General features: G+C 37.9%; 1 protein-coding gene across 5 annotated transcripts in view; it reads left to right on the plus strand.

Annotated features, from left to right (window-relative positions):
• Positions 1-14590, plus strand: part of ARHGAP29 (Rho GTPase activating protein 29) — a 59002-nt gene extending 44412 nt beyond the window's left edge. For 3 of the 5 annotated variants that reach the window (XM_032192052.1, XM_032192053.1, XM_032192056.1), the window contains 16 exons: positions 139-249; positions 377-457; positions 768-956; positions 1198-1335; positions 3511-3701; positions 5545-5711; positions 6252-6380; positions 6522-6620; positions 7791-7954; positions 8167-8355; positions 8528-8665; positions 10170-10402; positions 11114-11420; positions 11585-11693; positions 12059-12172; positions 12682-14590. In XM_032192052.1, the coding sequence (XP_032047943.1) occupies positions 139-249; positions 377-457; positions 768-956; positions 1198-1335; positions 3511-3701; positions 5545-5711; positions 6252-6380; positions 6522-6620; positions 7791-7954; positions 8167-8355; positions 8528-8665; positions 10170-10402; positions 11114-11420; positions 11585-11693; positions 12059-12172; positions 12682-13583 (3261 nt within the window). In that variant the 3' untranslated portion in view covers positions 13584-14590. The remainder of the gene's footprint in view (positions 1-138; positions 250-376; positions 458-767; positions 957-1197; positions 1336-3510; positions 3702-5544; positions 5712-6251; positions 6381-6521; positions 6621-7790; positions 7955-8166; positions 8356-8527; positions 8666-10169; positions 10403-11113; positions 11421-11584; positions 11694-12058; positions 12173-12681) is intronic. The other 2 variants (XM_032192055.1, XM_032192054.1) reach the window with 2 other exon arrangements.
• The last annotated feature ends 3355 nt before the right edge of the window (positions 14591-17945 follow it).

Raw genomic sequence — 17945 nt, forward strand, 5'->3', positions numbered from 1 at the left:
CATCCCTAACTGACTTCCACACACACATTAATATTGTATTAAACAGAATTGAAAATTGAGTTTGATTATACTGACACTTAGAACATTGGCTCTACCTTACCTAGAACACTTATGTTTTGTTCTTTTGTATAATTTTAGGATTATATGCCATTCCAATCAATATTTCTTAATGCTTTTCAAAATGATATTGAGAACAATCAGCTCTGGCAACAAACAGCTGCTGCTCTCCAGTCTAACAAATTTGTGCAGGTAAGCTTACAGAAACTGACAAATACTGTTTGGGTTTGTAAAAGGTTTTGCAACATCATGGCTTATTTGAAAGTACAAACTTGCAATCTGTAAGTCTTGACATATTTCTCTAATATTTCCTATCTAGCCCCTTCTGGGAAGAAAAAATGAGTTGGATAGACAAAGGAAAGATATCAAGGAACTTTGGCAGCGAGAACAGAAAAAAATGGTTGGTATTTTTCATATCTAACAGTGTTCAATCTCAAATTCTTCAAAAGGTCGATATTTTCAAACTGTGCTATCTAATGTTACACATCTTAATTCACATATAGAACCCGTAGGACTTAATGGATGTAGAATGTAACTGTTGATTTCATGGCATATTCCTATTTGTAAGAGGTTATCCATCTATGACTTTTGTAGTCTGAACTGAGGAGTACCGACCTGGGCATAACATTTTCTTTGAACATCACATTAAACAAACAGAAAATTAAAAAAAAAAAAATGCAAAAGAAATAATTATTCTTTGCATTCTGCAGCAAGAGCTGGAAGCTGCTCTAAGAAAAGCCAAGTCGCTATATACACAGCGTCAAGATGAGTATGAAAAGGCGAAATCCTGCACCGCTCGTGCTGAGGAGGAACATCTTAGCTCAAGTGGAAGCTTTGTAAAAGATTTCAGCAAGCAACTGGAAAAAAAACGAAGGCTAGAGGAGGAGGCTCTTCAAAAAGTAAGGTTTTTTTCTTACTTTTAAAGATAAGTCTTAGCTGGTTTTGCTTGTTTTTTCCCATTGAGAGAGCATTTGTGTGAATGTTCTGTTCATAATTCTTCATTTTAATCTTGCTGTGCTTTCAGGCTTCTATCCTAAAGGAGAATCTTCTGTTACAATTTGTCATGTGTATGTATCTTTCTCACCTGTTAGTATCAAGGTTTGTTGTCCATCAACCCTTTATACATGTGTTTTTCCATAGGCTGAAGAGGCCAATGAACACTATAAAGCAAGCATAGCAGAGATTGAAGAAAAAAGAAATGATTTGGAAAGCTTTAAAAGTGATGTCTTAATGCAGCTTCGGGAGCTTATTTTCCAGTGTGATCTTACTCTTAAAGCTGTAAGTATGCTTTTTAAGATAGCTTAGGTAATAAAGTAGCTTGGCCTAATTGTTAAATAGAGCTATATAAAGGTTCTTAAGACTGAGAGAAAGCTGCGTTGATAGTATCAACTGCTTAAAATAGGAAGTTTTCAAAGGACAGAGGGCAAGCCAGTAGAAAAAGGAAAACTTTCAATGTTTGTTGTTCCTCTTTGTATTAAGAGGTATTTTTAAATATAAAAAAAAAAATATGCGGGTATACCCGTCTTGAATTTTTAGATGTTTTTGATGAGCTGTTGCACTGCAAGAACCTTGACTACAGAATTCATGTTAAATCTTTCTAGTAGTACTATCTCGTTACTTTGAGTACAGCTCACATTCCCGCTATTTTCATTTGTGCATTAGCAAAGACATTTGGCTCAAGTGTTTGTTAATGCACTGCACCATGGAGTCTGCTAGCCTTAAAAACTTTCCTGATTACTGCAATATCTACTGTGACTAATTTAATATACAAATGTAATGAGTGTAAATAAGCAAAAGATTGTCAAAATGTTATATCTATATATATTGTTTGTACAAAACCTGTGTTGCATTTTGCTAATAGATGCATTTTTTTATTTAGATGAGATGAAGTCAGATAGTGCTGTGTCATTGGAGGGGAGGGGACATAAAACCACAGTAAGCTTAGTAGAAGGCCTAAACCTGTCAGTGCAAGTTTCTCTAGATTGCAAATTATTCTGAAATCAACAGTTTGAGGAAAAGTAATTCTTAACAACTAGTTGACATTTTAACCTTCATCTTCAACTAACACACTAGCAAGATAAATTCCACTGGCAATTGAAATCTGCTTGTGAAAATCAAAAGCCCCAAGCTTTTAGCTAGCTGATGAAGTAAGTTAGAAATTCTGATGGACAGTTAAGGAAGATGAAAGTGTTTCTCATTTACAAATAATGGAACGAGCAGGCTTGAATTCCTTACCTGGCTGCATGCTGCCTCATTAGTGCAAGCTGGTCAGGTACCAGCTTGTTAAAGGCCAAAGAAGAAGGAAGGTGTGAAGGCAAAAAATCTTTTCCATTTTGAAAAAGTTGGAGATGTGTTGTGGTTTAAACGAGCAGGCTGCTAAGCACCACACAGCCATTCACTCACTCCCCATCCACAGTGGGATGGGACAGAGAATCAGGGGCAGAGGGAAAGGTAAAAGCTTGTTGGTTGAGATAAAGACAGCTTAATAGGAAAGAAAAAGAAGGGAGATGATGATGATGATATTAGAACATACAAAGCAAGTGACACGCTATACAATTGTTCACTGCCCTCTGACGCCTATCCCATCCCCAAGCAGTGGTCCCACCCACCCCAGCCAGCCACCCCATATAAATTCTTTAGCATGATGCTATGTGGTATGGAATGTCCCTCTGGCCAGTTCGACTCAGCTGTCCCAGCTCCTTGAGCACCTGTAGCTCTTTACTGCCAGGGCAGTATGAGAAGCTGAGAAGTCCTTGTTTTAGTATAAGTAATGCTCTGCAACAACTAAAACATCAGTGTGTTATCAGCATTATTCTCATCCTAAATCCAAAGCACAGCATAATACCAGCTACTAGGAGGAAAACTAACTCTATCCTAGCTGAAACCAGGGCAAAGCAGTAGCAGTTATTCCTGCAACCCCCTACCTGAAGCAGAAGCCATTAAGTGTCCCCTTCCCTTGTCTCTGACTTGGATAAAGTATTTTAGAAGCTTTATTTTACTTAGTGTTCTGTTAGTCTGTTTTGTTGGGACAAGGCATTTTGTCCTTTTTAATGTCTCAAGGTGATACAGAGCTGATTTGGGTTTGGAATTTCAACTACTTCATTGTAGCATTGGCTAACATTCCCAGAGGATGAAAGTTGTCATTTTGGTAGCAACAAACCTTGCTGTATAAACATTGCTTGTTTAACCCAAAGTGGGAAAACACTGGAGTTTCCTTTGGTACTTTAAGTATTTGATAACCCAGAGAGCAAAAGAGGAATACTGCCTCATATGAAGTATTTGCAGTAGACTTCCAGGAATCTTGCACAAAACCCATCCCTACATGTGTTACTAGTTCCTAGCATTTTCTAGTATTATTATTTAAATCACTGTCTGTCATGATGCTAATTTGGGTTGAGCATAGTGAATTGAAATACCTAGTAAATCACGTACAAATTTTTCTCCTTCTAACAGGCAACAGTTAACCTGTTCCAGCTGCAGCATGCTCAGGTTGTATCTCTTCCAGTTAACTGCCAGTCCCTCTGTGAGAGTGCCAAACTTTATGACCCTGGTCAGCAGTATTCAGAGTTTGTGAAAAGTTTGCCAAAGGAAGGCGTTCCTATTGAATCAGGTTCTTTTGAAACCCATAGTTCCCAGGTTGATGGGTGAGTCCCAAACTACTTGTGGCATTTGCTTGTTTCAGAATTAAATGCAAGGCATACGTGTTTACCAGTAAGAACTTCCGGAGGAGTAAAATAGCATTGAATGAATTTTCATGTTTTATTTTACCATTCTTTATTTCTTTGGCACGTAATTTGGTGGTTGATTATGTGTAATTTTCACATTCAAACATGACAATGCTTGCTAGAACAGTGACAACTGCTATGTTAAGAATTCACTTGTTACTACTTTAATGTAGATAGAAGTTAATATGAAAAATAAATTTTGAACTCTAAGGTTTACCAGTGTGGTGTGGCAGTAATATCTGATAATTTGTTTTAGAATGCCTGGGAAGGTGCTTTTCTCCTTCTGCAGGCCTTGCTACTGTACATTCTTGTATATGGTTTAGGTTTGGAAAACTTCAGGCAGGAAGTTTTGTTTGATTTCTGTCTCTTGCTGTGTGACAAAAAAGTTCAAGTCCACACGACCCTTTGTTATATAGCTAATTATTTTTTCCAAGCAGTATGAAATAGCAGCTTTTAATGTTAATCTATTGAAGGTATTGCTAATGTGGAAGTAAAGACAGCAAGACAAAAAGATCTTGTGTCAGTATGCCAAATGCTTTTTCCACCTTTAACTTGTTATAAAATAGTCATCTTGGCACTAAAGTACCAGAATACTCATTCCAGTCTGTATGTTTCACAGTTGTACAGGAAAGTGTCGTCATCGTCTTTCAAAAGAGAACTAAATACAAAAACCTAATGCTTGGGTCAGACTTGTACCAACAAAAGCCAGGAAATTCAAAGTTAAAGCTGAGATTCTTAGTTCTTGTCTGTCAATTTCCTGCCTTTTAAGACTTGATTTAGACATGCTCATAAACTTTGACTTACGGGATTTAACCATGCAGCTCCCCAAGAAACTGATGAGCATGAAATCTCAAACTCTATTTATGGTCTCCTAGCTCTTTAATGCTTAAGATTAATAGGAGCTTGTTTTTTCTCCTCCCTACTTCCCTCTTGTTTTCTTTGACATGGCCTTGTGATTCTTCATGCACTCGAAGTGATCATTTGTATTGTTCAGGTCTGCATTTATTTAAGGGATAGTAGCTTGGACAAATGCATGTTTTAGTGTTTCTTAAGTCTGTTATTTCCTTCAGCTGCACAGGGTAAAACTGATTAAGCAACAACTTCCTGACAGCTAAACTTGGCCAATAGGCCATTTTGTCCACAGAGTGCTTCAGCCTTTTACATTAGACTGCTAACTGTTTTTTATCCTCAACTTGAGAACAAATATTTCACAGTGGACTTAATATCGCTGGTAGCTTCAACCTATTTTCTGTTTTTTTTTTTTTTGTTTGTTTGTTTTTTTTTTAAGCGAGTATTGGTTGTGCAGCAGTATCTAGTAACATTTTAACATCTATATGTTTATAGATGAATAGGGGTAATGGCTGAGCAGAGAATCTTTCATATGAAAGGATTGAGAGTAGATGCAATAGCCACTAAATTTTTCTGGTCTTCAGCTAAACAGATTTGCTGTTATTTTCAAAATCTACCAGAGAAGTCATAAAACCTTGCAGAGATGTGGAAAAGCTGATTTACATGAAAGGAAAAAAAAAAAAAAAAAAAGAAATTGCACTTCATTAATTAGAAATAAATGGCCTTTTTTAATTTGGGCTTTAGTAATTACAAGTAAAAAATACATGTTCATGAACATTAATGAACAACAGTGTTCATTAAATAAAGCATTTTTAGCCCTCTGGCATTGGGGGGGCGGGAGGAGGGGAACAATTTTGTCTTTTGTTCAATTCTGTTTTTATCCACTATTCAAATTACTTTCTTCTTTCCAAAGGGTTTTTAATAAGCAATCAACCAACAGTGTCCATACATCACATGGTAACTTATCGCAGTGTTCAGGAGATTTTCCATCCCAGATGTTAGATGATGTGGGAAGTCCAATTTACCATCGTTCGCAAAGGATTGGAGAAAAGAGATCATCCAGCAGCACAGATATCCAAGGTAGTTACTATATTTCAGCTTTGTATTTTGGCTGCAGTTCAGTCCCTAAATAAAAATATCAGGAAAAAAATAGGTGCTTGATGTCTCGCTGATAGAAAATTAGCAATGAAAGGAAAAAATGCATTTTAAAGTTTGAAGCCTGAAAACAATTATGCATTCAAGCATAAGGAGAAATGGAAAAGTACGTGTATGTGTAGCTTAGATTCTTCTAGTAAGAAGGGTAAGGTGTAACTCAAACAGTAAGTTCTGTTAAGCTTAGTATATTGAATTATTTCTATTGACATTAGCAACTTAAAAAGTGTTTTTGTGAATACTGCATTGATTTCTGCTTCTCTGCAAAAGTACAAGTGTCAAGTTTTCAAAATTAACTTCTTTCATCCCAAAGCTTTTACAGAAATATATGCTGTTTTTTCCACTGCACTGCACGTTCATATAACTTTTGCAATATTTGCCTATTCAGAATCATAGTTACTTTTTTTCAATAAAGAGACTGTCACTTCGTCCTTTACATTTGGAACTTTTGGATTATCTTTCTAAAAGCAATACGAGGGCCACCACCATTCAGATCTTGGTCAGTTGGAAACCAGAGTGGAGGAATGTGCAGTGATTCTGAAAGTGCAGGAGGAAGCAGTGAGTCACGATCTATGGATTCTCCATCTGCTAGCCCAGGTATAATTACACTCACTACTGTACTAATTTTAAATCCTTTCTTTGGACTGTTTTAAATTAATGAAGACAACTTTATTAGTTTAGGGCAGAAGTGATGCTTTCAGCTTCCTGATTTTTTTTTTTTTTTTGGTCATCTTCCAGGGGATTTTAAAAGAAGACTTCCACGAACACCTTCTACTGGTACTATGTCTTCTGCAGATGATCTTGATGAAAGAGAACCACCATCTCCTTCAGACTGTGGTAATGTTGTTTCCACACCTGAAAATTCCCCCAAAGATGTTTTTTGTTGTGGAATTTGTCTTTTTCTCTTTAATGCTCTCAAGAAAAGTACAGTGCTGTGGTTACCAACAGTGTAGTTTTTCAGTACAGTGTATTTTCCACTTGATGTTGAAAGATAACGTTCAAGTCGTTTTAATGAAGTGGTGCTGAACGGACCATTTCTAACGTTCATGTGAATTTTTTACTGTACAAAGATGAAATTGCCACAGTTACTGAAGCCTGAATAACTGGATTATCAGAAATAATTCTAAGGGATATCTGCAGTACCTGCAAACTAGTTCAGCTATATTTGTGGCACTGTTCATTAGAGCATTTAGGAAATCCTTTAGTTAGTCCTTATTTCCTAAATATATACTCTGCCTTCTATGAACGAGCGTGTTGTTAATACTACTTTAGATTTAGATTTAAAGCGTGGCAACATACCAATTAATGCAAACTTTCACTTGGAATAGTATCTAATCACTATTTGAGCATTCAAGAAGCTTTCTGGGCTTTCTAACTGTATGTATTACTTTCTTATGTTCTACAGATTAAAATCTTAATTTTTGTTTCACAGAACTGTTGATAATTTGGAAAAAAAAAGTCATGAAAAGCGCCAGTTATTGTGTTGTAGAATCCTCTAGAAAGTATTTTGATATCATAGGAGACTGAGAATTAGTGACTGGGGAGGAGTCATTGTTTTATGAGTTCTGCTGTGAGTGTGTATTAATTCTTAGCATATGCAGCGTATGCTTATGAAGTACTTCTGAAAGATTAGACCGAACTATAGTGTAATCTTTCATATCCCGGTACAGGACTTTAAAGTAAATAGAAAGAAACTTGCCTGATCTGCGGGTTAGCTGGAATTAAATATCCTAGTGTTTTCATGTGCCATTGATAGAAGAGAACTGAAATACTTTATGCAAAACTATTTGATTCTACTTCCATGTATTAATATTTGATGGTTAATCTGTTAAATAAACTGTAACAATGCTTTGCTTCCTTGTCATTGAAATGGGTTTGGTTACTTTGATAGCTTCTGCTACAGAACTCCATGTTCTACAGCACTGTACTTTAAAAAAAAAAAAAAAAAAAAAAAGCCTATCCCAATAGTTGATATTACAATGACTGAAACAAAAAAAATCTCTCCAGGTTTAAATGATCTGACATCCGAAACCGCAAACTCTCCAGGACCTTTCAGAAACACTAGTATGTCTAAAGCAGCACAGACACACAAACTGCGGAAGCTGAGAGCTCCATCTAAATGCAGAGAATGTGACAGCTTAGTGGTGTTCCATGGAGCTGAATGTGAGGAGGTAAGTTGAAAAGTAGTTTAAATTGCTGCTTGGGATTCGTGTGAAGTTGGGAGTTTAGGGAGCTCATATTTTTCTATCCAAAAAGTATGGACTTTGTGGCTCACAGAACCTAATGAATTTTCCTTTTTGTTCATATATAGGGTGACAAACATCAGAGATTTATTGTAGTGTTAGAACGTGTCAAACCATGTACTTCTTTTTCCCTCTTTTAGTGTTCACTTGCATGCCATAAAAAGTGTTTAGAGACTTTAGCTATTCAATGTGGGCACAAAAAACTTCATGGAAGGCTTCACTTGTTTGGAGTGGAATTTGCCCAAGCTGCTAAAAATGTTCCTGATGGCATTCCTTTCATCATCAAAAAGTGCACATCAGAAATTGAAAGCAGAGCACTGAATGTCAAGGTATGCCTAAGTTTGTTTATAAAACTTACGTGTGAACGCACTTTTTTTTTAAATAAAAAAAAAAAAAGGCTCTCAAGAAAATGTTATACTGCTGGGTTTTGTCTGTGTTTTAAACTTGCACTTGCATTTCGAATTACAATAGAGTTGTGCTACTCTTTTTTTTTTTTTTCAGGGCATCTATCGTGTGAATGGAGCCAAATCAAGAGTTGAAAAGCTTTGTCAAGCTTTTGAAAACGGAAAGGATTTGGTTGAGCTTTCAGAACTCTATGCACATGATATCAGCAATGTTCTCAAGTTGTATCTCCGCCAGGTATGCACTTGAGAGGTCAAATAGAAAAAACAAAGTAGGATAGTATATTTCATCGTACAAGACAAAAAAAAAATTCAGCAATCCTGCAGCATATGTAGGTGACTTGAATGCCTTGTATATTTGCAGTAAGCTTTTTTAATTTTCATAAGGAGGCTGTGATAAGGGCAGGGAAAGATGTGAGATGGCTGACAGCTTGTATTGCAATCTAGATTCCATGTGATACGGTGTCTCCAATCTAGAATTCATGTGATACAGTGTCTCAACTACCAGTATCATACACAGACCTAGCTTTTATTTATCCATTTGTAGTGAAGCTAAACTTTTAAAAACCTTTGGTTACAGTGTTTCGGCTGTTATACCTGTACTTTAAAGCACTGCCATCTTCTCATATTCTTGCCTCAATATGCAGACATGCTAAAATACTGCTGTTAATATATGCTAACAATGATTCGATCAAGCACTCATAATTGTCATAATGATGTGCTCATCATGAAAGGATTGTCCATCTTTTCCTTACAAAATGGAGATTTAAAGCTTTAGGATTGATTTTGCAACAGGACTTCAGTATGTAACTGAAAAAGATGAGGCTGGGATGTTGCCCAGTGTGATTACTGAGTCACTCAAAAACAAAGTTAACACTGAGATAAGCATTCCTTAGCTTCCTGGTCCTGTCCTATATACATCATAGTGTGATAGTTTGAGGCACTGTGCTGTGTTTTGAATACGGCTTATAACTAAAAATAGCTAACTTGTTTTTCTTCTGGTCTAATTACTTTTGTAAATGATCTGTGTTGGTTTTTTTTAAGTAGACCTGTCCATTTTAAATGTTGAAATACTTCTAGAAACCTGCAGACATTTTTAGACAGAATCCTGAGTTAAATCCTAAAAAAAAGTTACTTACACTAATTATTTTAACTAGTTTTTCTGCTTTTTGCTTTTATCTAAACTGGAGCTAGACAAGTAGCCAGGTTAGGTTTGAGTTTTTTGTCTTTTTCTGTGATTTTTTTTCTTAACATTCACTTTGTAATACACTACTGTTACACCAAGAGAATATTTGAATCGTGATTTAAAATGCTCTATGCCCTAAAATCCAATAAAAAATAGAATATGGACTAAACTGGATACCACATGTAGTATACTATCAAAAGATGGAGGAAGGAATGCTGTGTTTCGTTATCACAAATGTTTGTTTCATGCATCTGCAGTATAACAGCTTCTCTCTGAGCAATCATGTTATGGAAATACCTATATATAAGAATAAATGCTCAATGCCAAAGCTCTTGCAGTAAAGTGCTAGCAAATAATTTATGGAAAAAAAAGTTTAGGAGGGAGTCTTTTACTGTTATTGAGGTTTGTTTTTGAGAACTTGTTGTTTGAGCTAATAAACAAAGATAAAACATCATCTAAGAAAATACACTAGACCAGACAAAACTGAAGAAAAACAGGAAGGAAACAAGGTAAAATTCAGGCATGAGAAGTTTCTGAAATGTTCTTATTTATTCAGCTTCCAGAACCCTTGATTTTGTTTCGGCTTTACAATGAGTTCATTGGACTTGCAAAGGAAAGCCAGAGTGTTAATGAGGAACTGGATGCTAAACAAGCTAGTCCCAAATCAAAGAAAAGGCAGTCAATCTGTATTGAACTGAATAGGATCATCATTAAAATTAAAGACCTTCTGAAACAGCTGCCTGTACCAAACTATAACACTCTTCAGTACCTTATTGGACACCTTCACAGGTGAGAAAATACTTTAAATGTAAATTGCTATTGAAAATGGAGCTGCATGCTAGATGGTGTATACTAGGAAACGACTACCCTTCTGGATGACAGTAGAGGAAGAAGTTGCAGGATTTGTTGTCATTTGTCACTGTTTATTCACAGAAATAGTTACATGTTGTTTAGATTGTACTGCAGTTATATTATTAGGTCCTACATTACATAACCTTATGCCAGAAGAGAATTTAATGAAATCAGGCACATTCTGACCTTTTAAGAGATCCCATGGAAAAAGACAGATTTGTATTTGTATTCATCAATTACTCTCACTAAGTGCTTCAGAAGTAGCATAGAGACTTTATAGTTTGCCTAAGCATGCCATATGTGTAGTGATGTTGGGTTGAGGTCTTTGAGTTGTCACGTTACTAGATTCTAACCTGTATTTCTCCATCTGTTTGCACATACCCTTGCCTACCCTCCTGCCTCATTTATTCAAAATTCCAGATGGTCACAAATAGCACTAAATTAGACATAAAAAACACACTGAAAGGGCTTAGTCCAAGTTGCTGTTAAGTGCTGTCATCTTTGATTCTGCCTGCCACCCAAACCCACCTTTGGTATTTTTGTCTTTTAACCTCTTTAGACATAACTTAGAATTAATACCTAAAATAATTCTGAAGTAGTGAAACCCCCTCTTACTCTTGGTTGTTCTTTTCCTCTCTCCTTATGCAGGGTTACAGAACAGTCTGATGAAAATAAAATGTCAGCCAGCAATCTTGGCATAATATTTGGCCCAACTCTGATCAGGCCACGTCAAACGGATGCTACAGTGTCCTTGTCGTCACTTGTGGATTACCCATATCAGGCACGGATAGTGGAGTTACTCATAACATACTATGAAAAGATATTTGATGTTTCATTGCAACCACTTCTGAGCACATCTCAGTCTGAAGAAGCTGCCATTACAGTCAGAGTTGCATTATCAGGAGGAGAGAGGGAGCCACAGCAGCAGAGGAAGTCATTTGTTGCTGTAAAGGAAGTGAGTGAATTCTCTTGTGCTGATGCAGTGCCACCTGTGCCATCTTACCTTGTGTTAAATGCTACAGCATTCTGAAACACATTTCTATAAGCTACTTTTTTTTTTTTTTTTTTGGAGTCTTTTCTCTTGTTCTCATTTACTTTCACTCTGACTTACATTAACAGGGTATTCTGATAGCTCCAAGTGAAAACAGAGCTTCAGAAGCAGCTGTGTTGTTCTTGGAATCAAACAACAGCAAGAATACAAAAGAACAAGTAGATATGTCTGCAACTGGTTAGTGGAATTTTATTCTTGGATGGGTGAATAAAATGCATTTAAGTGGATGCATAGATGAATTAGATTATGGTGCATGTAGCTCTTCAATTCAAACAAGCTAGTCTTGCCTAAAAGCTTGCTTGTTAGTGCTTGATATAGTGTTTTTCTTTGTAAGAGGAACAGAATTAAATCTTTCTAAAGGCTATCAGAAATAAATGTGGTTATAAAATCAATTTAAAGTATTTGTTAAGACAACACAATGGTGACTTCTTTAGGAAAAAAAAAAATGGTAAAAAACATTGTGGCCGTGGATTTCTGCAATCTACTATGATGCTATGAAGCAATATCCAGTGATAAACGTTTTGATCATTGTTGTCTCCCAGAACGTGCTTCATTACCTTTTGGTGGTAAACAAGAAGGCTCTGGAAAGAGTAGCTCTCTGACAGAATCAACAGCTGCAAGCGTTTTGGACATTATTTCTGCTCCAAAAGAGACAGGTTTGCCTATCCTACCTATAAATCTTGTATAAGATTTTTGTTCTCCTGTTTGCATGCGCTACTACAGTGGTTTATTTTAACGTAGGCATGATTTCCTACACTTTATTTACATGTAACTATACATGATCTCGTAATTACAACGATTTTGAGTTGTTGTTACCAGTTTGGTGATATTCTGTACATAGAGTACAACATTCTGAAAACTGTTAAAATCTTAAAAATGGAAAATTATCCAGGAAATGGGAGAGCACTAGCAAAAAAAAAAAAAAAAAAAAAAGTAATGTAGTCTCTGTCTGCTTTCTCCTTAGTCACATCTGTACAATGTCTGTTTTACTGTTATTGAAATACTAACATTTGGTTTTAGCAGGTTGCTTATAGCTATGTGGAAAGTTATACCTAAAAGCTGTTATCCTATTACAATACCAGCTGTGAGGGAGCCATTAATGAAGATTGTATTCTGTTTGTTAAAGTCTTGCTGACTTGACGAGCATCTATTTATGTGTTTTCAGGTGATGCTGTGAGTCCAGCTTCAGAAAAAGACAATGATTCATTTGTTTCTCCAGGTGAAGATGGCTGTAAAATTAACTTACTTCCTGCAAAACCTAATCGTCAAATTAACAAAGTTCCATTGCGGGTTCCAAGGACAAAACTAGCTATTCGACCTGTGAGCTTACCTGTAGACAGGATACTTCCTCCATGTGTTTTGAATGAAAGAAATACAAAAAATGCAGGAGCAGTAAGTCCGGAGAATCTCGGCAAGAGCCCTACTATTGAAGAAGTTTCAGAGGTAAAGGCACTCTCTGCTGTTAGTACCTGTTGCAGACTTTCTTGTTGTGACACCCAGATGCTGCGAAAAACTTGGGACAAGCAATATAAACAATATGATATCACAGCAAGGACAGCGATGATTGTGACTAATGTGCCCCAGGAGAACCGAGCACTTGAGAGTGGAACTGCAGGTGCCTTATCTTCATCATGCAGCATGGGTAACAATTCTGCTAATGCCAGTCTTCATGTTAAGCCATACTCTCTTTCTGTAAGGTCAGGAAGGACAGCAGCAGAAGGGAGTGGTCCTGATGCCAAGCCTGTTGCTACCTTCAGAGCATCAAGAACATTGCAGCCACCCCCAGGGACATTTTATAAACCACCCTCTAACAAATCAAAACAAAATGAAGAGAGGTCTACCGCAAAAGCTTGTGCATCAACCAGTGCTAGCTCGGTGCTTCACCAGGATAATACTGTGAAACTAGCTAGGAGCTCTGTGCCTTTATCAGGTGATCCTGGACAAAACACAAGTGAACAAAAAACTAGCTCAGAGGATGCTCACCCTACAGATCTGAAGCCTACTTATCAGAGACTGAGACCAAAAAGGATCCAAGAGTTGGAACACAGGGAAGCTCATTTTGTATAGGGTGCAAGTTCCTCATGGACTGTATGCAGTTCGTTGATCTTGCCAGGGGATACTTCCATTTGTCCATTTACCCTATGCTTTCCCTTGAGAATCCCACTTCTGTGCCATATTGAAGTTATTTTTATATATGCAGCTTTTTAAAAATGGAGGGGAGGGGTGGGGAATCGTGAAGGAAGTAAGTCGAAATTTTTTGTAATTCAGTGGATTTTCATAAGGATTTATTGCATCCCAATCCAGAATACAGCTAATGGGTTCATTGGATAAGACACAGAGCTTCATTTCATTGTATGGAATGAAGTACTTAATCATAGAGAACTGACTATCACATGTAGCAATGAGGTGACCCATTTTTCATAATAGATGTTAATAAAAATGGAAGGGTTTGTTCACTGTCTAAGCATAAACCAAAGCTTGTAATTTGCTCTGTAGAAGCATTTGTTCAGTTTTATAATCTGTGCAATTAAAGCTTTGCTCCTGAAGAGACTTACTTACTGGCCAGCATGGCCCGTCATTATGTATCATATGTGTATATTTAGGCAGATATGGTTATCTGTTGACAGTTTTCTGTGTGTCACTTTGTACAGCAAAGATGCACTTACTGAGCTTTGCTATTCAGAAGCAGCAGCCAAAACACGTCTAATTTCTTGTATGTGTTAGTGAGTGGGACAAATGTTCACAGTCAGTTTCATATGGGAGCCCTTCTAGAGAGACTCAGTTGCAGTGGTGCTGTCTTTCCCAGTGGAATGAAAAGGCAGCAATTTGCTTGCTGTAGATCAGTTTTGCCATCTAACTTGGTGTAACTGAAATGAAGAGCACTGTTTCCAAGTGTCAGTGAAAGAGCTGAAAATAACCAAAAATCTGCAGTAGTAGGTGCATCTAATGGTTTTCACTTTATATTAAATGGTTTTTATGTGTACACTGTTATATTTGCTTTAAAATATATTAACTTGTTAACATTTCAGTGACTCTGTGGCTTCTATATATGGATATCTTCTAACTTATTAAAATATGGACATTTGGCCTTTGCAATAGTATAATAATACTTTTCTGCATCTGTCTTTAGGGGATGGTTACACTTTTCTTAATCAGATTACAGTTAATTTGACCCTTTCTAAAATGCTGTAGAGCACAGTTAGCATAGTACTTCCTAACAATAACGACTGAACGGACTAGGAAGAGCAAAGAAACAATTTTCAGTATGATTAACACTGTAAAACAGAACTTTTCTACTCCATTCCTTTAGTCCTTCCTCCCAAAATACCCAAATAAATCCCACATTGCATTCAGTGGACATAATCTGATTTTAGTTTCCAGAACAAAAGATGACAAGGAAGTCGAAGCTCTGTATTGTGAGTTTATCATCTTAGCACAGAGGCACAGCCCACATACTTGTCAGAGGCCATGCTACCACTAGTCAATTCTGGTCATGGCTTTAGCCACATTCTTAGGGTGCTGCTTTGTGAAGCCTGAGGGCACCAGCCAGACAACTGCTTCTGGCCAGACTGACATTTCAAGCTGTATAATAAAATCAGAGGAATAGTATGTCTTCTTGACATGGAAGGGAGTTTCTCCCAGTTTGAGAGTAGAGGAGGGGAAAAAAATTGCTATGTGAGCAGAAATAGCATTAATGAAATCTAGAGGCACAGTAGCAGAACATTATAGCACAGTTGTGAAAAGATGATATTATCTGTATGGATAAGGACTGCATGATGGAAATTCATTTTTAAACTTCAGTTAAATCTATGGTCTCACTATATTTTTAGATACTTTAGCATATGTTCAGTACTGAATATGGTAATGGATTAAGTTCTAATAAAAATTTTGATACTTTTAGTTAGTGGCTGTCAGGTGAATGGAGGGCCTCCAGCACTCCCCCCACACAGGCTGCTGAGATGGAGAATCAATCTGTGTGCTGGTCTGTGAGAACAAATGGATGTGTTTCTCAACCAAGGTGCAATGTTAGCTGCTACTGGCCAAGTTACCATCCTGGTTTTCATCACGTGCCATCCATGTATGTTGGGCTAGGGTGAAACGCTACTGCTGTTTTTAATGTGCTTCAGCTCTTTGGACACTTCCTGAGGCAGGCAGCTCCCCAAAGGCTGGTCTGAGCACTGTGAGGGCAGCATTGCAAGATGCAGATGTTATAATACTATAGCAGGTTATTTTTACGGTTATTTGAAAGGTTTATCCCTTTCAAAATGCGTGTCTCGAAGTACTGGGGCTAACTGCTACATGTGCTTGGTAACCCCGTAGGCGTGTTATGTGTGCAGCAATTTCTGACAAGCAGGCATTTGCGGGAGGTGAGGCGCCGAGCGCCGACGAGCAGTAATTGGGGGACCGGAGGCTGCGATCTCTTTTTAAAAGTATTTCTAAATTTTTCGTTAGCCGCTGTATATCGGTTTCAAGCCCTTCTGGCGGTGGCGCAGCGAGGCCTTCCCCCCCCGCGGGGAGAAACGCCTCAGCGGGCCGGAGGCGAGGGGGACGTGGCGGGGCGGGCCCCCAGCACGGCTGCGGGGGTAGCAGGGCCGTAAGGCTGACGGGAAAGCCGCTGGTTTTCTTTTTGACTGGAAATGTTACGAATGGGCCCTATTGTTTGTTTCTATTCTGGTGCAAATTTCTCCAGGTCTTGCGTTTGGAGTTGCTTCACCGCAGCCGAATTGCTGCAATCCCATCCACCTCCCTCAGGTGACAGGACTCCGGGTCACGCAATGTGCGAGCCCCCTGCGGCTCGCCCTCTTGGGAGGAAACCTTTCTGTGTCAGATTTGCTTGGTAATTAGGTTTTCTGAAGTTGTAATGCACTGCCTCATCCCTCTTAAAGGTTTGTCAGAGTACTGACTTCCATAATAACCTGACCTAATTAGTCATGACAGCTGTTTGTTTAGCAGGGCCCCTAATGCTACCAGAACTACCCTTCTGACACCATCTTTTCAAATGCACGGTTTGTTCGGATCTGGGGGAAAATCTTAAAGGAGTATCAGCTTCTTGGTACATATACCGTGTTGTGCCTGTCCTGTTCAAACCGAATATAAGGGAGGTTTTTTATTCAGGAGTTCTTAAAGTTGCAGATTGAGCCGTTCTGCATCAAGCACAGGATTAAAACAATCTTCTTACCACTGAGCAGTGTTATTCTGCATCTAAGATACGTGTTTCTCTGCAGCCTAGCCGAACGTTTCCTTCAGAAATCTTTCACTTTCCCATAGCACAGCAGTGCTCATGCATGAGGTAAGCTTTTGTGGTAAGTTTTCCAGTATTTTATTGCTTCTCTTTAAGTCCTTGTTTTGCTTGCAAATCCATGAATTCTTTAGCTCCTGTAGTGTAGTAAAGGCCTAATTGAGGTCATCTGAAAGCCAGCACAAAATGCTGTGTGAATGCTGTCAGTGTGTGTATGCTAACATTGGTAATCTAGTTCAGATCACGTTTGTACTTTTTAAGTGACTCCTTTACATATTCTCTGTGATCTCAGCACACAAGCCTGACTGGTTTTGGATGAGATTAAACTGAGACGTGCTTCAGCAGGGTACCTGATGTGCTTCAGTTGCTAATGTGTGGTCTGTGGGGCCAGACTGGAGATACCTGAAGCAACTGAGACACCGCGTCTGGGTGCTGAGCCCTCAGCACTCACTCTTTCACTCTACAGATTTACTTCTATATGGTCATCATGCTTGTTAATGTACACAGACTTACTGTGCTGGCAAAATGGGACAAATCATTTTGGCTTTCCACTAGCAAAGCTTTAAGGCTGGTTCTGTGATATTTAGAAATAATGCTATTTTATATAAGCATGTCAACATGTAAATAAGTTATATAGCAGGAGGCTTCAGAAGAAGTTTCTATCTGCATGCCCCTTCTTCTTTGTAGAGGAAGGAGAGTTTGGCTTCAGATACAGATGTGTGGGATCTTGAAAAGTATTTTCACTCACAGATAGAAGAAAAAGGCATCCTAAAGCTCCCAAAATGTAAAATGTTAGAGAAAGGCGAATGCTAGGAAAAAGCCCTTGTGTTCCTGGTTGGCAGAAGAGTTTCTAAGTGAAGTAAACCAGGTTATGCTAGACTGGAAAACATTCCTTCTGAGTTTGTACTTTGGTATGCTTTGCAATTGTTTGATCACTGCACGTCCTGTGTAGATAGGGGTCATTAGCCCTCCACTGAGTCTACGTGTCACAGGATTTGTTTAAGGTGCCACATTTGCCTGTTTTGAAACGTGGAGGAATCTGTCTGATTCTGTTTGCCTTTGATTTCTAGGAGCATGCACCTTTCAAAAAAATGTTTTCCTGGGGTTTTTCTTACTCTCTGATTTCTTGCCAGTGCACCCCTCAAATCATTCTGTCAGTAACGTTATGAATTGTACAGTTTTCACTAGTT

This window comes from Aythya fuligula, chromosome 8, assembly GCF_009819795.1.
Source record: "Aythya fuligula isolate bAytFul2 chromosome 8, bAytFul2.pri, whole genome shotgun sequence".
NCBI classification, from domain to species: Eukaryota; Metazoa; Chordata; class Aves; order Anseriformes; family Anatidae; genus Aythya; species Aythya fuligula.